The 19,026-nt window shown below is 46.8% G+C and overlaps 1 protein-coding gene across 1 annotated transcript in view; it reads left to right on the top strand.

The window, feature by feature from the left end:
* The window catches only part of PARM1 (prostate androgen-regulated mucin-like protein 1), a 102,572-nt gene that overhangs the window by 65,701 nt on the left and 17,845 nt on the right, over positions 1 to 19,026 (top strand). Inside the window, exon 2 of the mRNA XM_021702375.1 lies at positions 2,224 to 2,961. Coding sequence (XP_021558050.1) covers positions 2,224 to 2,961 — 738 coding nt within the window. The remainder of the gene's footprint in view (positions 1 to 2,223; positions 2,962 to 19,026) is intronic.

The following is a 19,026-nucleotide window of genomic DNA, read 5'->3' as shown; positions in this document are numbered from 1 at the left end:
CAGGGTCTCAAATGGATATTTGTACACTCAGATTCATAGCATTATTCACAGTCACCAAAAGGTAGAGACAACCCATCAAAGTCCATCAGTGAATGAATGGATGAATACAATGTGGTCTATATATACAATAGAATATTATTCAGCCTTAAAAAGGAAGGAAATTCTGACACATGTTACAATATGGATGAACCTTGAAGACATTATTCTAAGTGAAATAAATCAGTCATGAAAGGACAATTGTAATATGACTCTACTTACATGCATTACCTGGAGCGGTCAAATTCATAGAGACAGAAAGTAGAATAGTGGTTTCCAGGGCTGGGGAGAGGGGGGAAAAAAGGAGAGTTACTGTTATTTAATGGTACAGAGTTTCAGTTTGGGAAGATGAGAAAGTTCTGAAGATGGGTTAGTGGTGATGGTTGAACTTAATACCACTGAGCTGTACACTTAAAAATGGTTAAAATGGGGGGCCTAGATGGCACAGTCAGTTAAGCGCCCAGCTCTTGGTTTCTGCTCAGGTCATGATTTTAGGGTTGTGAGATCAAGCCCAGCATCAGGCTCCACCCTCAGCGTGGAGTCTGCTTTAGACTCTCTCCCCCTCTCCCTCTGCCCCATCCCCCCCACCCTGTACTCCCTCTCTCTCTGTCTCTCAGATAAATAAATCTTTTAAAAAATGGTTAAAATGGTGAATGTTATACGTATTTTAACAATTAAAAAATTAATCTTTTAAAAAATAAGCAAGGAGCTGGAGTAGGAATGATTTTAGTTAGGATCATCTGGGAAGGCTCCTCTGAGAAGGAGGTGGCATTTGAGCCGAGACCAACCTGAATGATGAAGCGAGCATGGGGCAATGTAGGGGATTAGTTTGGAATTTTGTTCTAAGTGCAACAGAATGACTTTGGAGGGTTTTGACTAGATAAAGAACATGCTCTGATGTACCACTTTAAGAGATCATACCGGCTGCTATGTGAAAAGTAACAGAAAGGGAGAAAATCTGGAAGGCAGAAGACTAATGAAGAGATTATGGCAGTTGTCTCTGCGAGTGACTGGTGGCTCGGGTGATGTTGAGATGATGCGGGAGGTGAGGAAAAGTGGTTGGGTTGGGATATATTTTCAAGGTAGACTCATCCTGATTCGCCAATGGATTTGATATGGGGTGTGAGGGAAAGAGGTGCATTAAGGGTGATGTCTCAGTTTTTAACTGAACAACTGAGTGAAAGAAGGTGCCAACCACTGAATAGAAATGACTAGGGGAAAAGCTAGTTGGGGGATGGTGAGGGGAATGGGGGCTCATTCAAAAGATGGTTTACATAAAAAGCAAAAGCAAAAGCAAAATCCAGGACTAGCTGACTGATAGCACATAGAAGCCATTCATTAAGTACTTGAATGGATGAAAGAATTAATTAGTTAATTAAACGGAATGCGTAAATGGAGGGAGGAAGGAAGGAAATTAATTCTAAATGTTACAAAATGTGAAGGAGAACATTTTGCAAAATGCTATGATTGTAAAGACCCCAAGCTAGAATTTGAAAGAACTAGGTTCCAGTCCCAGATAATTTTTCCAAACCTCAGATTCCTCCTCTCAGCTTTTATTCTGGGACTTCGTGCCTTTCCCCCTTCAAAGGCAATGTGTTCACATCTTGACTCATCCCACCAGCAAGCCCATAGCCCTGGTATCCCTGTGCATAAATGCAAAGCACGCGTGCGCGCGCGCGCGCACACACACACACACAGACGCACACACACAAGCAGAGCTCACAACCTCTGGGGCAGGGAACAGCCAATCCATAAGCCCCTCCAGCTCTGCACTCACCAACCACGGCCTCCCCACCCTCAGCACACACCCTGGGCATCCCTGCAGGTATTGGGGTGCAGGCCCCATAGCAATCCAGACAATTCCCGGTAAAGGTCAGTTCCCCAGAGAGTCTCACTTTTTAAGGGCACAGTTTTAAGCAAGCAGGAGACAAGATTAGGTCATTCCACGCATTGGCTGGAAGTGTGTCGACTGACCCACTAATGGTTCTTACTGGGCCTGCAGGCTGGTTCCCACTGATAGTCACAAAGGGAGGAGGGAGCAGTGAGTGGGCAGAAAATATTCACAAGTCACCTTCACAGTTAGGAGGGCATGATGCAAAATGAGAAAGACCTGTGGAAATGCTGTGAAGCAGGCTTCCCTCGGAGGTTTTCACACACTAACCACGTTTTGTGCCGGCTCTTCCACAGGATTGAGGGTACAGAGCCTGCCTCCGTCATCCCCCTTGCCCGGTTCTCTTCCGGCAGCCGCTGTCCCTTCCACGGCCATCTGGACGAGCTCTCCACAGAGCCCTCCCGCCTCCCCGACCAGTGGCACTCCCAGCAACTCGGTCTTCCCAGCCACAACCTCGGCACCAGCACCTCTGCTCCCCAAGAACATTTCCACGGAGCCCAGAGAAGAGGAGACGACGAGTGGCCCGGCCTCTCACCGGGAAGGCACGCGCACAGACCCCTCACCAGCTGGCGGTGGGGTGCACTCAACAGCCACTCCCCCAGAACACAGCTCAAGCACTCCCGAGGAGGCAAGTGCGCCCCCCACAGGGTCCCAGCACCCCTCGGCGGCCCCCACTGAGTCTCCCACCCTCACCTCCCCTCAGGCTCCAGCCTCATCACCCCCACCCCTATCAACCTCACCCCCGGAGGTTTCTTCTGCCTCCTCGGCCAGCACCAATCACAGCTCTGCCGAGACCAGCACCAAGCCCACCGGGGCCCCGACCCCACCAGAGGCCCCGACCCCACCAGAGGCCCCAGCAGAAGAGCACAGCTCTGCCCACACGCCCACTTCACATGCCACAGCCCAGCCGCTGCCCGCGGAGACAACACCCCAAGCCACAGTGCCGGTCAAAGTGACCTGCGTGATGATGGACATGGAGACCACTGCCTCCCCTGGGGTGAGCATGCAGGAAGTGGAGCATGCGCTAAGTTCAGGTGAGTCTCAGTCACCAGAACATGGACATGTGAAGAATGCAGTTCCATTAACCCCACCCAACTGATCTCAGTTTGAATTCTGGAGAGCCAAGCCTGAGCTCCATTCGCCAGAACTGCCACCAAGGTGCAAACATTGCTTTTAGTCACTTGATTAACTTCCACATGCTGTCTCACTGATTGCCGCCGCTGGTCCTCATGATGTGTCTTCCCATATGTCACAGAGAATGTCCATAGGGGAGACAGTGTAAACAGAGGGGTTAACTGCGTGGCTTTTTGGCCGAGCTTCCTAGGTTTTAAGTTCTGGCTCTGGCCCTTGGGCGAGTGACTTCATCTTTTTGTATCGTTATTTTTCCTCATCTGTAGAATGGGGACAAAATAGGTTCTGTTGGACATGATTCTTGTGGGGATTAAATGAGATGACCTATGAAGTGCTTAGAACAGTTACCAGTGGGGAATAAGTGCTCAGGAAATGTCAGTTATTAGTATTTTGCTCGGCCTGTTAACAAAGTGCTTACCTCATGGAAACCAGTCAGGCCAAGTAGGATGGGGGGAGGGGTAGAGAACTTGCTTATTCTTTATAGTCACTGATATAGTTCATGGGAAAGGCAATAAATTTTACAGGACATCGCATTTGTTTTTATTCGCCCAGCAGTCCTCTGAAGTCAGTATTATTCTTATCTTGATTTTGCAAGCTTAGAAATTAGGGTGGAGAGAGATTTAGGGTCTCTTCTGAGGTCACAGGCATCTGGCATTGACGTAAAGACGGTAAACTTTAGGGTATTGAGCAGGAAAAGGCTTTAGTGGGAGTGTTTGTCCTCCCGAGTGAGAAACAGTGAGGTGAGAACAGCCAGAAGGTGAAGGGGGGAACAGAGCTGTGGCTCCTCCCCTGGGGAACGTTCAGAACACAGCCACATGACTAGCTGGGGTCAAGGCATGGCTGTGACGGAGGAGAAATGAATATCTTTTAGCAAACAATCAATAAGCAACCCCTATGAACAGAAACTCCCATTAAGAGAAGAAGTGGGGAGAGAGGGCTAAGATGAACAAGACATGATTCCTCAGGGAAGAGCTCACAGTTTACCAGGAGATAAAGTCCCAAAGAATTGTGTATTCTTATTTCAAAGGCCCAGGATATCTGTGAGAGTCCCAACGAGAGAGAGAGAGAGAGATCCAGTCACACTGGGATAAAGGAATTAATCACAAATTCTTGCCTGGGGTCTGGGGAAACTACAGGGGAGCATAATAGCAGAGCCATTGTGAGTCAGGCCTGGGAGGAGGGAACAGTCACCAGAACCCAGAAGGAGAGTCTTGTAGAACAGACCACTTTGACAGAAGCAGTGACTCTTGGTTGAGAGACACCGCTAACCCAAGGTTCGTCTCCTAGGAGCGAAGGAAATAAACCTTCTGCCCTCCCTGTCTCCCTTCCCTCTGATACGCAGCCAGAAGCCAAGAACAGGGAAGCCACGATGTCGTCCATCCAGCTCAGCCTCCCGGAGGGCTCATCAGAAGGCTGGAGAGGGGCACAGCCAGTTCGAATGTTGATTTCCTCTGTGCAACCCCCATCCCCACTAGCACCCTGTTTACACCTCCGGCCGGCACTCACCCCACAACATTTAGATGTGCATTTTCTATCTCCACACCAAGCCCACGCCCCCACTTGCTGGTTCCAGCGCGCCGGGACCATCTTAACATGGACCCAGTTCCTGGAACACAGTGGGTGTTGACGTGACTCCGCGTCTTAAGGACTGTCCCTAGCAAAGGGGCCAGCAAAGTACAGGCTTGCAGGGGTCCTGAGCTCTTCTCTCTGTCCCAGTTCGGGCCCTCCCTGCCACGCCCCCGTGACATAGCTTCTTCAGTTTTCTAGCTGATCTCCCTTTCTCCACGTTCTGTCCCCTCCAGGATACTCCAGACATGGGTAGATTCATATTCCTGAGCACAGACTCTGAGCTTGGCATTCAAGAATCTCCATAATCTGATACAACCTACTACTTTCCGTGAGCACCCTCGTTCCATGGGCTGGATTAGCTAAGACAGCCTAGGACCAGCATTCTCGTTTGTGTTGTAGAACCTGTGTCTTGATTTCCTCAACTCTAAGCCAGCAGGGTCAAGAGGCACAAAATTAGTGACGGACCTGGGTCATGAGCCTTTATAGTTCTAGGGAATACCGCACCCAGGAGCAACCCCAGGGTGAATTAAGGAAGGACTGAGGCACTGACTTGAGAAGAGATATGGGGGGGCAGGGTGGAGAGAGATCGGGCCAGGGTACATTTAGTAGCCCAAAAAGGATTTATCCTGGTGATCTAGTAAATCAAAAGATATTTACTGTGCATCTACCAGTATACTGTGCTTGAGGCAAAGAAGGAGAAGACCGGTCTTTGAGATTTCATAGCTTCAGTAGAGAGAAAAGGGCACGACTAACTCTTCACACCACTATTATGACCACATTAGTTTCTAATCTGAGAAGGAACTGAAATGGGTAGAAGGATCTTTGAGCAGATGGGATACAATCTGTTCATTTCAAAGGTGAAGAAATTATGTCCCAGAAGTTTGGAGGGGCTCGCCTAAGGTCACGCCGCCCAGGGGCAGAGCTGGGCCCAGAGCCCAGATCCTGAAAACCACGATCAAGCCTCCCTTCAGCAGGTGGGGCTCGCTGCCCGGCTCCTTCCCCAGCCCTGCAGGCCAGGGGAACCCAGAGACTGGGCTAGCAGATTAGCGTCTGGGGCTGTTCTCCCAGAGCTGCCTTCATAGTGGCAGTAATTATACCACACTTCCTTGTCGCATTTTGTTATTCTGCATGACCTTCACCTGGCGTATTTTTATTCCTCCAAGGACTCATCCACTCCACGGATATCTAGCCGTGGTCAGCAGTGAATAAATCTAAAACAAGGTAAATGCCATGGCAGTGAAATGTGACTAGGGGCTGAGGGAAGGTTCCATGATGCAGGGAGCCCAGGAGCTGAGTCTGAGGAGAGGAAGGGAATTGGGACCTAAAGAGAGCCAGGGCCAGGGAGATTCAGGGAGCCAGAGCCGGAGTAGCTGAGAATCCACATAGCAGCTGCAGTCCCCGGAACTGCTCTTGCGGAGGACGGGTCCAGCGCCTTCCACCTCTGCCAAGTCTAGGGGTTGATGTGAGGCCCGGCTTGACCCGACCTGTCAGCAGCATTGGCCGGGGATGGGCACTACCCTGGGCTTTGAGGCCCTGTCTCCCCCTGGCCTCCAGGGCACATCTCTCAGGTCTTCGCCTGCCTGGCTGAGCACTCCTTCCTTCGCCCCTCATCCTCCTACCCTGCAGCTCCCCAGGGCCAGTCCTGCCCTCCTCTGTCCCGACCTCTCCACACTCACTCCTGAGATGATCTCATCCCGTTGCAGGACTTAACATGCCATCCATTTGCTGATAACTCTGAGACAGAAAGTTCTATCCCTGTTTTGTTTCAGTGAACTAAAGTCATGTATAGGCGGCTGTCAGCTAACTCATATCCCCACATGCCTGGCTCGTAGGCGGCTCGTGCTGAATATGTGTACGGTGAGTTCCTGATCCTCAGCCCTCTGTCTGCTCCTCCCTCACCTTCCAGAAACCCTGGGCTAGTCCTGGACTCCTTCTTTCCTCACAGACTCCTCAGGCAGCCCATCAGAGCCCAGGCTCCTCTCAGCCCTCTCCCTCTCTCACCGGTATGACTTTAATATTCCTATAACGGATCCCCACTAGCTCTCCCTTGCCAGAGAGATCCTTTTAAAACCTAGGATGGACCCTGTCACTTCTTGGCTCTGTGACCCTTCTGTTGCTTTCCCTCCAAAGCACAGCCAAAGCCAAGTCTGTGTCACACCTGCAGTGCTCCCACAATCTAACCCGTGCAGTGTCTCTGCTCTCCTCTTTTTCTGCCACGTTTACCTGCAAACACACCGGCAGGCTTACTGTTTCTGGAATATACTGAAGACACTGCCTGGAAGATTTTCCCTCTAGGTCTTCAGTGGCTCACTCCTTTTTACCCATCAAGACTTTGTTTGGCTGCCATCCCCTCAGTGATCCCCATGAGCCTTTCCCCTTACCCATGGGTGAAATAGTCATCCCATCACTGTTGGTCCCACTACCCTGACTTATTTTCCTTTTGATTACTTACCACTTTCTGACTTTATCTCATTTATTTAGCGAGTGGGTGTCTGTTTTCCACCATTAGACTGTCAGCTCCATGAAAGCAAGGAACTTGCTCACAAAGAGGAAGAGATGTAGGTTACATCCCCGATCCCTAGGACAGAGCCTGACATGTGGGAGACCCTCAGTAACATTTGTTGAATATGTGAATGAAAGAGTCAGTCAACCAATACCAGAGAGGTTGCTTAACCTCTCTGAGCGTTGATCATCTCATTGGTAAGGTGAGATAAGGATAGTATCCCCATGATGAGATTATTGTAAGGTTTAATTAAGAAATTTGAGCTTAGTGGCTATTGACCAATGGTTCAGTCAATGTCTATGATTGTTATTTCTCTGTGATTTATCATCATCATCATTATTATTGCCATTTTACTATCATTACTAGTATTTTTGTCATTGTCGTATTTATCATAATGAAGAATGCCCACCATCTTCAACAAACTTTTATTGAGCTTTGACTGTGAGGCTAGGTACTAGGGTTTGGCCATGAATAAGACATTACTGTCCTCATGGAGCTTACAAGGTAGCATGTGCACAGCATGGCAAGTAGCCTAGTTTAGTGGATCCCAGATTGCATGGAAGGGGGAATTTGTAGAAGCAGGAAGCAAGGTTTCAGGACAAGTGTTAGAGGAACCTGAGTAGCAGGATGAGGTGATTTATTTTACTTACCAGACCATTGATAGTCATCAAAAGCTTTTGATTGGGGGAAGAAAATGCTGAGAATCATATTTTAAGGATATTCCTGTGGCAGGAATAGGTATGGTAAGTTGCAGGGCATTCGGTACCGGAAACACATAGACCAGTTTCTTCCTTGTTTCCAGTTTGCCATTGCACCTGATAGACCATGTCACTTCATTACTCTGACGTTAAGGGCTCTTAGCTATAAACCAAATACAAGAAAGGCAATCTTTTGGGTCCTTTTGGCTTATCATACCAGGAAATTGTGTATTACAGTTATCCTATGCCAAAGAAATGAGGTTCATATTCATATGAGGCTTACTGAGAATATACACGTTCTAAGAGTCAGGCTAGCAATGGACACAGGTAAGCCCCTGGGTGATCTTCAGAACATTCCGGTTAGGTGATCTCGATGGTATCTTTTCTACCAAAGAGATTCAGTAACTTACTCAAGTTTTCACTTGAGTGACCAGACCAGGATTCCAGTTAGTTCTCCTGACTGACCCTAAGTCAAACGTTCGTTCCGCTACACCAATCCTACCTGACATCACAGAAGGGAAAAGTTGGGGGAGGGCGATGGCCTCCATCACTACCGTGGAAATAAGCTACGTGGGATGTTGTCAAAGGCTGCGCGTGGTCTGCCGAGGTTAGGGGGCGGGGCTGCCTGGTGGGAAGGGAAGCAGGTGGTAGTCACAGCCTTCCAAAAGCGGCTATGCAGAAGAAATGAGTTTTGGTTTTTGTTTTTCAGTTTTTGTTTTGCTTTTGAGGAAGAGAGACATGATCTGTTAAGTTTGGATCCTCTTGTGTTATTAAATCAGCTCTTCAAGGGTGGACAGTATGAGAACGATATGTTTTGACCCATGACCTAAATTGAAGGGCGCCGTGCGCAATTTGGTGCGCAACAGGTGCTTGAGGGATTAACTGACGTTGCACACCAAGTTATATTGGAGATATCTTCAATTCTTGCAAATGCAAACTTTAAAATTATAGTTACTTTGCTTGTTGCGGAGTGGATATTCTCTTTTGTCTGTAAAATCCAAGTGTCCACTGGCCTTACTGTGCTAGCTTATACTCCTCATTACAAAGGGAAGTCCATGTAATTGCGAAAATTGATGAAGGTCTTTGAACTTTGTATTGTTAGTCTGAACCCCAGTCTTTATTCAGTATGAACTGTGCTAATAAATACCCTTCCATAAAGAGCATTTGGCAGACACAGACGTCTACACAGCCCTGCATCCATACCTGCGAGGGACTTCTAGCTCCACATGACATTTCCTTATTCCATGATTAACTCTTAGGATGTGCCATAGATTTGAAAAAGAATGAAGTCCTGAAAAAGGTGGAAGACTATTTTTTAAAGTACACATGGAAAAATTGTAGGAATAAAAAAAAATGTGCATCGTGGTAAGTTAATTTAAATGATGTATTAAAAATATGTTAAATATGTTAAAAATATATATGATTTATTAAAAACACATAGGTGGGAAGATCATCTAAAAGAATGTTGAACATTTACTGATCAGATTCTCTTGAAATGCCCAGAATGTGTCAGGACGCGATAATCCTAAAATGCATTCTATGCATCTTAGGCTCAGTGGTGCAGACATCCCATCATTGTACATGCCCAGGCCAGGCCTCTTACGCTGAGTGGGGCCGCCATCTTTTCATGTCGCTCCTTCTTTACTCCCTGTGTCCTCTCCATCACCAAAGTCTTAGTAGCTGCCAAATTCGTCCACTTCTCTTCATTCTCCCTCTTGTGTCCAGGCTCCCATAATGGCACCCTAATGGTCCCTTCACGTGCTCACCTGCCTCAATCTCCTCATCCTGCCCATTCTCCACATGGCAGCCAGAGGGACGATTATACACAGATCTGCTCAGGTCACACACCACCTTGCTACCACCTGCATCCCAGCCCCTCCGGGGCCTCCCACTGCCCTGAGGTTGAAACCCATAAGCCCAAAGAGTCCTGCGAGGCCAGGCTGTGCTGCCATCCCTGCCTCATCCCACCCCCTACCCTTCACTCTCTGTACCTCCCACACTGGGGTCCCTCTGTTCCATGAACATGCTGATCTCCCTCTTGACACAGGGCCTTTCCTCATTAGAATGCTTCTCCTGGGAACCCAAAACACATCCCTTCACTGGTTAACTCCAGCTCATTTCAGCTCAAAGCTCACCTGTTCAGGAAGTGTCTCCTGGCGCACCCCCCACCCCCACCCCCCGCCCAGTCCCACTCTGGTCTTCCGGTTACAAACTGTCACAGTTCAGTTGTAACTCTTCTTCACATCTACTCCTGTGGCTCTTTGTTCACCATTTACGCTGTGTTTCCAGGTACACGAGAGTGGGGCCTTGTTTGTGTGGGCTCACAGATATATTCCTAGCACCCAAGAGTCTAGTTTAATGACAAAATATCAAACTTTAGACAATAAATCCATATATTTTCTTAGCCTAATAAACCCTGACTTTTGAGAATGAAGAAAAACACTTTCACCTATTATCTTCATCAGTCTGGGCTATGAGGACAAAAATCCCATAGGTGGGGTAACCTAAACTACAATGTAGTTCTCAGAGTTCTGGAAAGCACAAGATGAAGACACCTACAGATTTAGCACCTGGTGAGGCCCCCTGCTTCTTGGTTCACACGCAGACATCTTACCGTGCCCTCACTTGGCAGAAGGGGGCACAGGAGCTCTCTGGGGTCTCTTGTATAAGGGCACTAATCCCATTCATGAGGGCTCCCCCCTCACAGCCCAGTCACCTCCCAAAGGCCTCACCTCCTAATACTGTCATATTGGGGGTAGGATCCAACATATGAGTTGGGGATTGGGCACAGACATTCAGTTCATAATACCTGTGCACACAGATACCCCCCTAATTAACACACAGCCATCATTATAGACCGTCTAAAGGGCTCTCTGCTGCCACTGTGGGTTTCAACCCACCCTCCTTCCCACCACACCTCTCTTCTACCCTGCTGACTCCCTCCTGCCTTTGGTTCCCATGCACTTCAGAGTTGAGATTATGGGTTGCTATAAACCTTCACTCACTTTTTTTTAAATTGTGTGCCCACTTTTTGAAACTTAGGCTAAACCTCAAAGCTTGTGAATCCCAAGTAAATTCCCATAAGGAGCTCCAAAGATCAGATTTCATTTTAGGTAAAAATTATTCTGAATTCTTGTCTCTACTACTTTTATTTCTCCTTTGGCTTATTTTACTACCTAAATCTTAATCTGAAATCTGAAGATGAAATATATGTCCAGGTAATAAAACCAGCTAGTTACCATCTATGTTGTTACCTGGTAGTGGTTCACCTCCATCCATCCAATATGTTAATTGTCTCGGTATCACCTTTCATTACATTTGGACAGTTTCTTATTTTCTGTTTCAAATACTTTCACCAGTCATATATGACTAAAGTGATTCTGTAAATGCTTCACTGAGAGAGTGGGATTTCGCTTATAAGCACAGCTGATGTCATTAATGAATCTATGGCTTGCTATCTCACTGGGGAAACTGACTGGAATAGACTCGATTCTATATCTAGACCCTTTTCTGTAATCTTCTCACTCAAAAGATCGCGTCTTTTCGTTATCAAATAATAACAGGAAAGTGAAAAGGGATCAGCACCAATTCATCATTTTTATCAGATAAGAATCTAAATATCCCACCCCGAAGTACTGACTGGGGAGCATTGTACTGGGAGAACACATAATAGATACTTAATTAATACTGCTCTCAGCATGCCTTGTGTCTCAGGTCTTACACAAGAAAAATATTGGCCAATAAGAGACAGCATTTCACTTAACAGTACCTTGCTTTTATCATCAGACTCATGGTTTTCAGGTGGGAACCACAGTCTCAAAAATGAAGGTGAGGGACACCTGGGTGGCTCAGTTGGTTAAGTGTGGGACTCTTGGCTTGGGCTCAGGGCGTGACCTTAGAGTCATGAGATCGAGCCCCCCTTCCAGCTCCCCACTCAGCACAGAGTCTGCTTGAGATTCTCTCTCTCCCTCTGCCCCTTCCCCCTGCTTGCATGCTTTCTCTCAAATAAATAAATAAAATCTTTAAGAAAAATAAAGTAAATTTAAAAATGAACTTGAATTTAGGTTAAGATCATGAAATCTCAGTAAGTCCATGGGAGTAGGCCATCAAAAACACTTTGCCATATTTCTGTCTGGAGAAATTGTGGGGTCATCTTAAAGCTGAGCTCTAGAAGGGTAAGAATATTACTAATAGTACAGACTTTGGCATCAGACTGCCTGATTCAGATCTCACCAACGCCACTTACTGGATGGGAGACGTGGGCAAGTTTGTTCATCACTGGGTGTCACGCTTTCCTCATCTCTAAAACGAAGGCCATAGAATTGCTGTCTTGCCTCATAGGCTGCTTATTAGGATTAACTGAGACAAGCATGTGAAGTGTCTCTTGCAGAGTTTGCACTAAAGTACATATTAGCGATTATTATTACAGTGGGTAGCCAGCTCTTTGTGTGGATACCAACAAGGGTTTGACTCTTCTAGACTTTGATTTCTTAACTTGAAAAATCAGAATGTTTGTAAAACACTTGAAGGCTCCCAAAAGGATTATTACTGTAAATCTTAGGTAATAAGGATCCATTTAAGTACCTGTCTATAACCCAATACAGAAAAGGATAATCAAGAGTGTGAAAGGGAAAAATAACTGCATTCATCTGTATTCCGTGATAAAAATCATAAATTTGCACATTGCGTGGCACACAGGGTTCAGACTCTATCTTGGACTCTGAGAGGTTCCTTCCTTCCTTCTTGCACATGTCCTCTGAACCAAGGAAATAGCACCATGGAAGGTCTTACTTGCTAAGGCTGGTGAACCCTGAAGGAATCTGAGCCTCACCTGCACACCAGTTAGGTCTCAAAAAGGGCATATGCCAACTTTTCTGGTTTATTTTACCCTCGGGATTGTTTTATCCATGGTCATGCCTCATTTTCATCATTGAAATACTAGAGAAACAACAACAAACCTCCCCTTCAGTGTCCATGGAGCTAAATGACAGCTCTAAGCAAGACAGTGGCATGCTTCCTGCAATCCATTATTTTTCCCCTCTGAGTCATTCACAAAGGGATGAGTTGAGATTCCCAACCTGGTCCTTCATGTTGAAAGTCAGAGGCTACAAAAGGCTGACTTCTCAGCCCCCACATTCCTCCTCCTACTCCCTGTCATGCAGCTAGTCCCCAATGGACAGAACCCCAGGAAATTCTTTTGGATCATTTCAAAGCTAATTGTATTAAGGATGCTCAGATAGCAGAGTGATTTAGGGATTTCTTTTCCTCTTTCTGATTAACTCCTGAATAGGAATATCTATATCCCCCAGTCAAGGAATTAGATGAGCTAACATGACACAGCTGACCTGCTCACACTTACAGATCAGAATTTTCAGAAGAGGAAAAAGAGAATTCTTCATCATCCAGGGCAAACAATAGAAGGGGTTCTCTGTTCTTTTTTCTTTTCTTTTTTTCTTCCAGAAATCACTCCAACCCGCACTCCCCCTTCCCTATCCCCCAGGGATCTGAGCTGAGATTCCCACCCATGGCAAGTTGTGGTACTCTTAGCTCATTAGAAGTTCTAATTCAGCCCAGGCTGAATTATGTTCATTGTATAAAGTAATTTAAAAATAGTGACGATGGGCATTGATGCCGGGCAATGCAAATCTGTGCTACGGGAGAGAGCGGAGAAGGCAGAACGGACATGGGGCATGTGAGGGAACAGACATCCGGGCTTAGTTAACATCATGGACCCAGAAGTGCAGTCTTCCTCCATGTCTGCACCGCTCCAGGGAGGGGCTGAGGCAGCGCAGTTGGCCCTCCTGTGTCACATTTCCGCCAACTTTGGCCTCCCCCAAGCAGCAGTACTCATGAAGCTGCCGCATTCCCAAGAGCGGTGGCAGGTGGCGACACAGGTGCTGCTGGCCCCAACTTCCTGCCCTCCATTCTTTTTGGCCCCTTCCAGGGGCCTGAGGGCAGCTGATTTACCCCCCCGCCCAGCATCTCATCCCCCAGCCCCTTTGAGAAACCGGTGTTCCTGGAGCAGTGTTCCCAAAGTATGGTCCCTACATGGCTAGTATGCAAGGTGCTAAACCTTTTTTTATCCTAATAAAACCTTTTTTTGTTTTCCTGTGAATTTGAAAAAAGAATAAAATAGCACATTGAATTCACGACCCCATAGCTATTATTTTTAGGCTATATATAGTAAGTATCTAAAGAAAAATAATGACTTGATTTAAAGACATATATTAAGAAAATTATAGTGTAGGAGGTGTGAAGATGGCAAAAAAATAAAAAAATATAAAAACCCACGAGAGTGGTATGGAGATGTTTGAATTTTGGAAAAAGTATACTGTGAGGCAGAGGCCAGGATCTTATCCTTGTTTATTGTCTCAGCTACCAGCTTCACTTGGGATGAGTCCAAGAAATAGAGAATTTAAAAGAATGCAAACCAGAAATCAAAAGGTATCTAGTCCCAGCTCTGCAGTTGATGGAGTCTGATCTCAACCAAATCCCTTAATTTCTATAACCTTCCGTTTTATCATTTGTAAAATGAAGAAGTTAGATTCAATGAACCTTCTTAGAACTTCCTTTCAGCAGTAAGATGACATTATCCCATTGGTCACGATCTCACTGGAAACAAAACCTGAATTTGAGATCCACAGTCATTTCTAAGATACCCGGGTTGGCTCACATGTCCTCACATCAAGCTTTCTTACTGGCTTTAGGGTTTTATGGGTAAGAGGTGCCCAGAGCCTGTGAGACCCTTGTATTGCACTACACTATTTAATTTGGAAAGATGCTCTGAGAGGAAGAGTGTGTTCCATCAAAGCTTGACACCTCATAAACAATAAACATCAGCTGTGTGAATGGTTGAATGAGTCCTTATTTTACAAGTAGAGATAGAGACACAAATGAGGCCAGGAAGGTGGGGAGGAGTAAAGTGACTTGCCCAACACTATTCAGCTCGTGGGAGCGCATGGATGGCTCAGACGGTTGACCCTCCGACTCTTGGTTTCAGCCCAGGTCATGATCTCAGAGTGGTAAGATCGAGCCCCGCATCGGGCTCCTCGCTCAGCGCAGAGTCTGCTTGTCCCTTTTCCTTCCCCTTAGCCCACTCTCTCTCTCTCTCTCTCTCTCTCTCTCTCAAATAATTCAATAAAATCTAAAAAAAAAAAAGAAAAAGACTATTCAGCTGGTGCCTTATTAGGCCAGTCTCTATGCCAGGCCTTCTAATCACACAAAGTAGAAAAGCATGGGTTTGGGGGATCCAGCCTTAAAGGTTGAATCCCATTTCTGCCCACTACCCTGTTGAGCTGGTAACTTCTTGAGTTACTACGTTACTTGAGTTACAACTACTTGAGTTTTTGGTAACTTCCTGGAGTCTTTATTTCCTAAATGCCCAAATGGAGAGGCGACACATCTGTGCCTAGCTGGGGCCTGGCACGGGGTAGCTCGAGGCAATGATGGTGGCTGTTCCAGCTGTGATGACCAGGGTCGCTTTCCTTCATGATCTCACTCCTGTTCTCGGCACAATACTCCGCATGTCCCCTGAGAACAGCTGCTGAGCCAAGAATGGACTCAGGGCAATCTTTAAGGAGACTCTGTGAATAGCATTCAGATGGAGGCTCAGCCACGTTTCAGGAGAAATTCTCATTCCCCGCGGGCTCCTTTGGTCTGGGGAGGGCTGAGTGAGAGGAATGCTCCCTGACATTGACCGGCGGCTGCCATGTGATCATCAAAATGCGGATGGAGAGCGCCATTTGCTGTTTCTAGAAACCCAGTCTAGTTCCCAGTACAAGTGTCAAAGGAGAGCTGGGATCGGGAGACCTGAACACGTAGTTTGAACAAATTCCCAGGTGGGAAAGAGGTTTCACTTGTGTTGGGAGACACTGTAATTGTGAGTGATGTGAAGAAACTTTAAGACCATGATACCCAGGGATAGTGCCCATTTGTGTGCCCTGGGTTGTGTTCACTGCAGACCTGGGCTCCCTGTGTCCCTAAAGTGTAACTCCTGTGCCCGCATGAGAAGGACATGAGGAAAAGGAAAAGAGCATTTGCTTGATTTATATTAATATTAGTTAATATTCATGTTTCCAGGACACATCTTTAAAGAGATTAATATTTTCAGTATACATCTTTAACTACATGCTACCTAGGTAGGTCAAATGCTTCGATAAAAGTGCCAGTCCCCAAACCAGGTCTTCTGATTACAAGAGGAAGAGGATAGGTATTGGGGATCCTGTCCCGAAGTTTGGATCCCCAGTCTGCCTGCTAACCAATCCTGCCCATGAACGAGCATCTAAATAAGAAAATAAACATGAAATATAAAAGGTGCCAGTTGTGGTAATATTTGACTAAATTTTATAAAGTTTACCTCTGCCACTCTGTGGAAGGGAATGAGTAAGCAATAATTTAATGATTTAAAGATTTGGGGATATGGGGCAGTGGGGAGAAGGACTAATTTACTGAGGCAAACTTAGGTTTTGCTAATTAAAAACATTTCTGTAACATATTTGGATGCAAGCTGTGTGCCTTATAAAGGAGCTCTATATTTTATCGTAACGACTAATAAAGTCCAATTTTAAAAATAGCTACACTTTCAGAAGAAATCGTATATTCTATGAATTTCTTACTTTGGGCCTAGACAAATGAAGGAGTATATTTGGTATCCCAGGATTTAAAGGACTTTCAATCGAGAGAGAGCAGACATTAAGTCATGAGAGGGCTCACATAAAACCATTAGTAAAACGGCATGTATTGTCTTTATCTTGTATGTATGTGCATAACTACCCAGAGCTACATGTGTCGGTATTCGCTATATGCTAGAATGTTTACTGAATTGTGCCATGCTAGGTAAAAGGGCGAACACCTAGAAAAAGAGGGCTCAAAATGAACAGACATCATTGCGGATGAGTTCCAAGAGAAGACTAGATTTGAGAAGGTTCTTGCGAATCAGCCCTCTGCCCAAAACACTTCCATGGTCTCCATTCCCCACACTGTCATGGTGTCCCCAAACACCATGTCTGGCTTTGAGAATACTCCCATGATTTGGTCCCAAATACCCAACCATTTCATGGTCCCTACTAATTTCCATTATATCTTTTTATGTAGACTGTGGCCTTGGTTTTGTCAGCTCTGTAAATTGGGTGACCTTGGGTAAATTGCTCAGTGAATCCCTCAGTATTGAGGTCTCTTGAATCCTAAAGTGAAGGGGCTGGGCTGTGTTAGGTGTCTATTCTCCATCTAGCTGGCTCCAGCCTCACATCTTCATTGCTGTCCAAGTCCTGCCCATCCTGCTAAGAGCAGCTTCATCCCCAAGATTCCAACTTTTAGAGACACCCCCCAAGTTAGAGGCAAAAACACTGAGTTTGGTACCACCCACCTCCCCCGTTAACTACCACCCCGTCTTACACTCTGCTGGATGGTGCCTGACGCCTGTCTCTGCAACCGGGGACTGAAACCTAGGAGCCCTGCCTGCTGCTTCTCCACGCCCTACACTGTCCTAGCTCGGAGGAAACCATGCGGCTTATTCAGGAAAACCTCATGGGCTTAACTGGGAATCAGAGGGAGATAAGCTCAGCTGCCCTTGCGTGGCGTAGAGTGGGAGGAAAAACGAGTGAAATCCAAGCAGAATTCAAGGACAGAAGTCCAAGTGAACTGAAATAATGGTAAAATTCGGATCCACCTAGGTGGTGGATCTCCCCAATACTGAGATTTTCTTTTTCACTTTCTCTCCCCCATACCACATCCCGCACACACGCAGGGACACACACATGCCCCAAAGCGAGTTGCAGTTAGCGTCTGCCCCAGTGTCACTTCATATGGGGCAATGAATAGCACGGGGCCATGCTCTCAGCCATTCTCTCGGAGCACAACACATGCTAGAAGCCGATGACATGGGCCTGATTAGGTCGCTGTTCTGTGGCCGTTGTCTGCTTCTAACTAGTCCTGCCTGCGATTACTCTGAATTATAGAGTTTTAACCAACTCTCACCAGGACCTGCAAGAAGACCCATCCCACAGCACAGCGCAGAGTTAGGCCGGGCGTCCCGGACAACCAACAGAAAGCAGATAGGGGAGGTGCGGGGCCGCAGGGTTCAAACCTGGCGGACTCGCACATACCAGCCCAGGGCGGCGGCAGAGCCTGGCGAGGCCCGGCATGGACCCGGGAACCTGTGCTGGGGTCCCAGCAATTCCAGTGATCAACTCTGCGCCTCCCGGCCCTCGGTTTCTCTGTGCCTTGGTTTCTTCATCTATAAAATGGAGATAATGAGAGTCCCTACCTTACAAAGTTCTCGTGAGAATGACATGAATTCGAATAAGTGAAGCTCATAGAACAAACAGTCCTGGGACCAGAATAAGTAACGAGAAAGTGTGGGTTGCAATTATTTTTGTTGTCGTTGTTAATACTATTAACGTTGTTTGGAGGACGGAGGTGTGATGCGAGACTATGACTGTAAGGCTGGGAGGGGCTTTTCCTAGTGTCATAGAGTTTGGGGCCCCCCCGCGGAGGTCTCACCTCCCAGTCTCCCCCGCCCCCCCTCTGCCCCCGCCCCTCCTCCAGCACATGCGCAGACACACGCTGTTAGAGAGGAAGAATTCCTTTGAGACAGGACGTTCCTTTCCTCTCCGTGACCTTGACTGAAGGAGCAGCCACACACTCTGAAGTGGTCCCCTGCTCCTCTTCTCCATTTCTTACCTACTTTCTGGACCAGGAAGAGGAAAGAAAAGAACAAGACATGTCTGCTGTGTGAGAAGCAGGTGCGGGGAGAGAGACCCCTTAACAGGATGCCATAGTTTATTCCAGGCCAGCACAGGGCACAGAACAGACTCAAAGCAGGGCAAGCGATGACCTCCAGGGCAGCCGCCTGCCTCCCGCGGGTGCCAGGTCTGACCGGGAGCATAGCCTTCTGGGAGTTAGCAGTGGCTACTTCAAGGATGTTATCTGACTCTATTCGGACAGTTATTCCCAAAAAAGCTCTCTTCCAGTTCCATCATCCTTGGGAACTCGCAAGCACATGCTGCAGGGGTCGGACCATAGCTGTAGAGTATCATAGGAGGAGATGCTCCGGTAAGACCTGGAGCAGGGGATTCCAAGATGGAAAGACAGGAAACCTGCTGCTCGGGAACTTTCTCAGCACAGTGACTGGGCTCAAAAACTGCCAGTTTCTTTCTTTCTTTCTTTCTTTCTTTCTTTCTTTCTTTCTTTCTTTCTTT

Source organism: Neomonachus schauinslandi, chromosome 2 (genome assembly GCF_002201575.2).
Source record: "Neomonachus schauinslandi chromosome 2, ASM220157v2, whole genome shotgun sequence".
Classification (NCBI taxonomy): domain Eukaryota; kingdom Metazoa; phylum Chordata; class Mammalia; order Carnivora; family Phocidae; genus Neomonachus; species Neomonachus schauinslandi.
Note: the sequence above shows the minus strand (reverse complement) of the source record. Positions and strands in the feature narration are given on the sequence as shown.